This window comes from Lactuca sativa, chromosome 2 (assembly GCF_002870075.4).
Source record: "Lactuca sativa cultivar Salinas chromosome 2, Lsat_Salinas_v11, whole genome shotgun sequence".
Taxonomy (NCBI): domain Eukaryota; kingdom Viridiplantae; phylum Streptophyta; class Magnoliopsida; order Asterales; family Asteraceae; genus Lactuca; species Lactuca sativa.
In genome coordinates this window covers 140,645,781-140,652,746 of record NC_056624.2, presented here as the reverse complement: position 1 = coordinate 140,652,746, position 6,966 = coordinate 140,645,781, and the positions used below count along the sequence as shown (strand labels likewise).

Here is a 6,966-nt window from a genome sequence, read left to right as displayed (position 1 = left end):
TATATATAGTATTACTTAATGGACCAAATTTATCCCCCTCTTTCTGTGGTGTCCTGGGCCATAATCCAACTCGCCCATGTATTAGGTCGGACTTGATAATGATGAAATTAGAAAAAGAATGCAATAGAGTTTGTTGCATAGCAATGAAAAAACTATTCGGTTTTGTAGTAGGGAATGAGAAGAGTTCCTTAAGGAATGTGATTCTTCTATTTTGTTAAATTTAATTTGATGAAAGTTTTATTTTTCATCTTACTTTTCATAAAAAAATGCAGTTTACCTTATGACTTTTGATGCTTATATACGCAATGTTTAAAACATGTTTTTTTGTTGCCAAATCAGCCAAGAAAAAAAAACAAATAAAAAAAATGATAATTTGTAGTTGTGAAAATATTAAAGGCCTCACTTTTTTTAGTATTTTGTGATATATGTTCAACTAAATAGTACCGTGTATCATACACTTATAATCACACAACCAACAACAAACTCAGTTTCTCGAGGTATTATAATTCTCTTTTTGTATTTTGATGTATAGGAATTATCGTTTTAGCCATATTATAAATTTAGTTCTATAAGATTAATGTAAAAGCTTCTTTTAATTTTTATTTAATTAACATTTTAGCAATATTATGACTTTAGTTTTATAAGATTAATATAAAGTTTATTGTAATATTTATATAATCAATGTTGTGGTCATGCACCTAAGTCCAAGTCTCCTGAAGGTATAACCTTACTTACTTTATTTGTTCACCCCTCAACTATGGAGATACTAAATGCTGCTGTTGAGGACGACATTAATACTATGTTCTTGTAATGAAACCTAATTAAATTGTTTAAAATTTTAGCGACTTATCTAAAAGAACTAGTTCTTTTTCCCTTTTCTAGTTTTTTAGGTACTATCTAGGCACAAATGCATAAATAGGTTTTTGTTGAACAAGTATTTTGACCAAAGTTGTTTGTATTAAGGTCGTTATTATAATTTGAATTTTGGTTCACAAGCTTGATCAAATTGACAAGGTTTAACTAATTTTTAGTCATTGTGTTTCTTTTTAGGCAAATGAAGCACTCATTTTGGGGGAGTCGTCTATTTTGGCACCAGATTCGTCAAAGTAAAATTTATGCCATATTTGTACTTAAACACGAAAAATAACAATGTACTTTCATTTATTTGTGTATTACATTATTCTACTTCCATTTCTTTTGTGATATCATTGTAAATTTTATAAATATTATAGTTTCAATATTCTTTATAAATTTTCATAATTCTTGCAAAATTGATTTGGTTTTTAAAACCTTTCAATAAGGCTTAATATTTTATAAATTTTAAGAGTAATAAGTTATAAATTTTGAAGGTTAAACTTTCATTGTGCCAGAGAATTGTGTTTACTTAATCACAAAAAGGAGACAAATCTTATCAATTTTCGACATTATTCTATTAGATTGCAGTTAGTTGGTGTTTCACATAGAATCAAGAAGTTTGTGCAAAACCATCAAGTTCCTTGATCTCAGAAGTCATCAAGATGTGAGTGACTTTGTACGAAAGTACGGATTACGTTCCAACATAATATCATTCTTATCATAAAATTATAAATAAATAATCATATTCTATAAAAAATGGCCATATTTTACGTTTTGCCTATACATGTAGTAAGTATTTGAATGGAATTAATAAAATGTCTTTTATATATGATGTCCAAAAGATACTAGTATATTAAAAAATTAAATAACCTTGCACTCGGGAAATAGAAGAAGAAGAAACAGATGAGGGTAGAATTGTAAGACTACATGATAATACTCTAAAATATTTCAACCATTCTTTAATTATATGCTACAAAAAGATCAAAACTTACGAATAATCTGTCTAGACATTAGTATGAAAAAAGCTATGAAATTTGGGTATTCTTCATATCGATCTTGACACGCTTATCAATAATGTGTCTATTTCAATTTTAATCTAAACTACTTCTGTTCTATATATGCAGAATGAATAAACTAGATTTGCTGAAATTTGTATGAAAAAACTAACGATCGAACAAAAATCCGACATCGATGTCAATCTAATGCAACATCATTGACATGTCATCTTCTCATGGTAGGATCACACGTTCATGCATTTTCTGTTACTGTAGACACGACGCCACCTTCTGTTGTACATTCGTGGGGTTCTTCATCATTCCGATACTCTAGTTTCTTGATATTAATTTTGAAAGTGGTCACAGGGATAATCGGCTCAGTAGTACTAGTAGCTTTTTTTGACAGAAGTGGAATGATACATGGGAGACAAAGTGACATGCTATACTGAAAAGTGAGACAAACTGCAAACACTGATAATAACCTGTTAAAACCAAAAAACAAAGGTAAGCTATAAAAGAGCATTCATAAAAATTAAGATGAAATTATAAGAAACGAGATGACATGTATTGAGTTTGCCACCTGTACAAGTTAGGAGCACCAGAACCAGGAGAACGTACTCCATAAACCAACACGCCCACAAAAACAGACCATCCCATAAAGAACAACTCCAACCATATTTCTAGTAGTTTGATCCTGCAACAGAAACAAAATCTTTAATTAAGGAAATAGATAACATATATATATATATATATATATATATATATATATATATATATATATATATATATATATATATATATATATATATATATATATATATATATATATATATATATATATATATATATATATATATATATATATATATATATATATATATATATATATATATATATCTTGCATTGCCAATTGCAATTAGAAAATTTTCACTACATATATACCTGTAGACAGAATGTGTGTTTGATGTTTCATTGCGATTGTAAAAACGCCAAAAGAGAAGAGCAAGATTTGCAACGCATCCAGAAACATAGCAGATAAGACATGCAAGTAAAGAAGCACGAGGGTGCTCATGTTTGGAGATGTAGAAGAAAACCATGGCTGCTATTATTTGGCTCATTGTTAGAACGAACTGGAAAGATCTCAAATAGCCAGAATTCTCTAGGCACTTTTGACGACCATTTGTCTCATTGGAAGGTTGAAGAGCAGGATCGGTTGTTATATCAATCACATGCACATTGTCACTGTTATCATCATCATGGGTTTCTGATCGCTCCATTGCTAGTGGTGTTCTGCTTGTTTGAGTTTCAAGCCTTCAAGCCTCACCAGAGTCTCTCGCTCTCTTTCAATTCTCTCCCTGATCTCTCGTATTTTATTTCTGGATTCTCCCTGCGTCTAAGATATTGGTAGTGCTATAGGGTTGCTTTTATAGGTGTAATATTTGTATTCGTGGAGGATACGCTCTTAGGAATTGTATATGTGTAAGGATACGTACGTACGGTGGGCTAGAAAAGATCCCGAAGGTTAGTTAAGCGCAAGAAATCTACGTCAAAGCAATGTTTTAAAAACCGGTTTTTTAGTTGAACCGTTATGGTGACCGGTTCCCGGTTCGACCGTTGGGTTAACCGGTTTCTATAATTTCATATTTTTTCTGATTTTTCTATACATGCATATATAAATAATGAATTTGACGTTTCCAAGTAGGGGTGTGCAAAAAAACCGCAAAACCGAAAAACCGAGCCGAACCGGCCGATCCGAAACCAAAAAAAACCGAAACCGAAAAAAACCGAAACATAAAAAAACCAAAACCGAAAAAACCGGATATCAACGGGTCGGTTTTGGTTTGGATACTTAGGTATCCGCGGATAACCGAACCGAACCGCTTTATATATATATATATATATATATATATATATATATATATATATATATATATATATATATATATATATTATTCATTTTCATTGAACTTTTAGCCATATCCCAAACAAAAATCATGATTGGCTATTCTAATTTTACACTTCTACATTATGTTTTCTTCTATTTTTATTTTTATATTTATTATACCAATTATAATGTATGTTATTTGACCTTCGTTATGTTTTTATAATTCTTTGGACTTAGAAATTTTTGAAAGAAATCGTTGGAATGAAGTTTGTAATTTTAATTGTATTTGAATTTTTATATTTAGCGGGTACCCGTGAACCGAACCGTGGTTACCCGCTTTTATACGGTTCGGTTCGGTTCGGTTTTTTTGCTAATTCGGTTCAGTTTCGGTTAGTGCATATCAAGTACCTGCCCCGTGATAACGGTTTACAATTTTATTACTATCCGAACCGAACCGTCCCGTTAACACCCTTATTTCCAAGTTCAAACATTAAAAATACATTTAAAAATAAGTTGTATGATCAATCCAAATTCATAAAATAACACATAACCATAAGTTTTAGTGTTTTACATCGATCCATATACGTTAAAAAGAAAATAAAGTATAATACCGAAACAAAATATAGTTTTAGATGAATACAAAAACATCAAAAAACTATATAACATTTATCATATGTTTTGATTTTGAAAAAACTAAATAGATTTGAAATAAATCAACAAATTTTATTATGCAAAAGATTTTTTTCCATGTATTTTTATTTGGTTTAACTGGTTCAACCGGGTTTTTCTAAAAACCGGCCGGTTCAATCTGGTTCAGAAATCAACATAAAACCGATGATAGTTGAACCGCTCCCTCCCCCGGTAGCCGGTCCAACCGGTTCGACCGGCCGATTCAAACTGGTTTTTAAAACATTGCGTCAAAGTTCAAACAAATAATTCACCCTTTTGGTCCCTTACGTAAGTTGTTTGTCATTTAAGTAAGGTAATCTTTAATAATGATGAAATTAGGAAAATAATGGAATGGTGTTTGTTGCATCGCAATGAAAAACCTATTTGGTTTTGTGGGAGGGAATGGAAACACTTCCTTAAGGAATGTGATTTTCTCATTTGCGTCTTTGAGGGTGTGCGAGATGAGCTAATGCAGCGCCCATGCTATAGAGGGGGCTCAATTTTGCATACAATCCAGTTCACTATTAATGCTCATCAATCGGCAATCGGCAATCTGGTAATCTAAAAGACGAAAGCACATGTTCTCTTTTGGTTCTAATAGCTCATGTTACAATTAAAAATCGAAACCACCTACGTTTTAAAAAAATTGGCTTAACAGTAAAATTTGCATTTGGGCTAATGTAGATTTGCGACAAGCAAGAGCTTACGTTTTGTTCCAATTCCAAATTTTTGGAAATTGCAAAAATCAAGCGTCGTTTCTTCTTTCTTGGTTTTTTTGAGTCCACTAGACTTTGTCTTTCGTTTCTGATTGCACTCCTTCTCTCGTTTTTATTGTCAACTGAAATTAAAGAAGTATCTAACTCTTCTTGATTTTTGAATCTGACGGTCTCTCATTTTTATATTTTGATGGTTGTTGCTAATTACCGAACATAGCACACTAATACACATATTTTGAATTACTGAATTTCTGACTTCACATTAGTGCATTATGAAATCTGATTTTTGTTTTGAGTGATTTCTCTAATTTGTAGTTTCCTCTAGTTTCATTACATTTGTTCATGCTTTGTTTCATCTAAATAGTTGATTAGAATAATGTTTATGACTTTCGTTAGTGTTAATGTTATATCATGTATAATTTATAGAAATGATGCCTCTTAAACATCAATAAGGCAGTGAAAAACCTAAAAAAAATATATGAAGAATTAAGAAAGTCTCAATGTAGGGCTCTTGATAGGATTATTAAAAAAAAAAAAACTCAAGTTTCTTCTTAGAATAAAAACAAAGGTGATATTAATGTTGATAATGTGGGTGTTGATAGAGATCAAAATTGAAGTTGTAAATTCCTACTTATAGTCCACAATGTGACAAGAAAAGAATTAATGGATTGACTATGATAGCTACTGAGAATGATATATTAAAAAAAATACTAATTAAGCAGAGTTGTTGACCAAATTTGCTACGAAGAATACAAAGAGAGTCTCGCGGTTGATATAACTATTTAATAGTATATATATATATATATATATATATATATATATATATATATATATATATATATATATATATATATATATATTATTGTTCTTTTGTTTAGATTTTTTTATAACATTTATCAAGTTATCGTAGTATGATATATACAAAATATATATTGGGGGGCACATTTTTATTTCTGCGAAAATGATATAAATGCACTATAAGCTTTCTATGGTTTACTGTAACATCCCAAAATCGAGACCCCAATTTTTTTTGTTTAATCACAGTACTTATAAAAATAGTTTACGGAAAACATTGTTGCTATCATTTCAAAACATAAAGTCACAAATCACAAGTCTCGAAGATTATACATCAAGTAGTAAAATGTTAGAGTACAATCCCATGGTTCTCAAAGTGAAAATTATATGTGTGCGATGCATTGCTACTCAGCCGGCTCCTTCCCCTTAGCTGAAGAGGTACTTGAAAACAAAACTAAAAACGGTAAGCACGAAGCTTAGTGAGTTCCCCCATCATACCGCATACCATACAACCATACATATTACCAAGTAGTTTTGGGGTGCTCAACCTAGCCATGTCAAGCCATTCTGGGGTGCTGATCTACCCATGTCAAGCCATTCTAGGGTGCTGACCTACCCATGTCAGGCCATTCTCGGGTGCCTGCCTACCCTCCGGTCTATGTCACCTGGCCACGTGGACTATTTCACCCCTACTACTATCACATAATAATATATAACATAATCATGTTGTCAGACATATCTGGGGTATCCGACCTACCTTTCGGTCCTAACGACCGAATTGGGGACTATTCCCCTTCCTACTACCACTAGCACATAGAACATATCATACAAGCACATAGAACACATTTAATAATAGAAACCAGACAATTATCACATAGATAATCATCTCTACTGTAATCAACTACTAGTGGGTCGGCCTTGGTGCCTTAGACCCACTTCTACTGGAAGGTAACTCACCTCAATGTCGTGTAGTGTCTGCACTGTCTTCTGTACGGAAACCAACTCTTCTTGACTCCTCGATCCATATACGACAACTTTTCTAAGTTATAAA

General features: G+C 31.7%; 1 protein-coding gene across 1 annotated transcript; it reads right to left on the bottom strand.

The window, feature by feature from the left end:
• Positions 1–2,103: 2,103 nt before the first annotated feature.
• Positions 2,104–3,127, bottom strand: LOC111917481 (uncharacterized). Its single transcript, XM_042899722.1, has 3 exons — positions 2,793–3,127; positions 2,431–2,544; positions 2,104–2,332 (listed from the first exon to the last, which is right to left on the bottom strand). Exons 1-3 carry the CDS (start codon positions 3,125–3,127, stop codon positions 2,104–2,106), a joined length of 678 nt encoding a protein of 225 aa, XP_042755656.1.
• Positions 3,128–6,966: the final 3,839 nt, after the last annotated feature.

Bases quoted from the DNA above. Each gene is read 5' to 3' on its own strand.
- LOC111917481 (XM_042899722.1), bottom strand. From the start codon at position 3,127: ATGGAGCGATCAGAAACCCATGATGATGATAACAGTGACAATGTGCAT. The intron at 2,545-2,792 runs GTATATATGTAG...TTTCTGTTGCAG, and splicing joins AACACACATTCTGTCTACAG to GATCAAACTACTAGAAATAT. The intron at 2,333-2,430 runs GTGGCAAACTCA...TGGTTTTAACAG, and splicing joins GGTGCTCCTAACTTGTACAG to GTTATTATCAGTGTTTGCAG.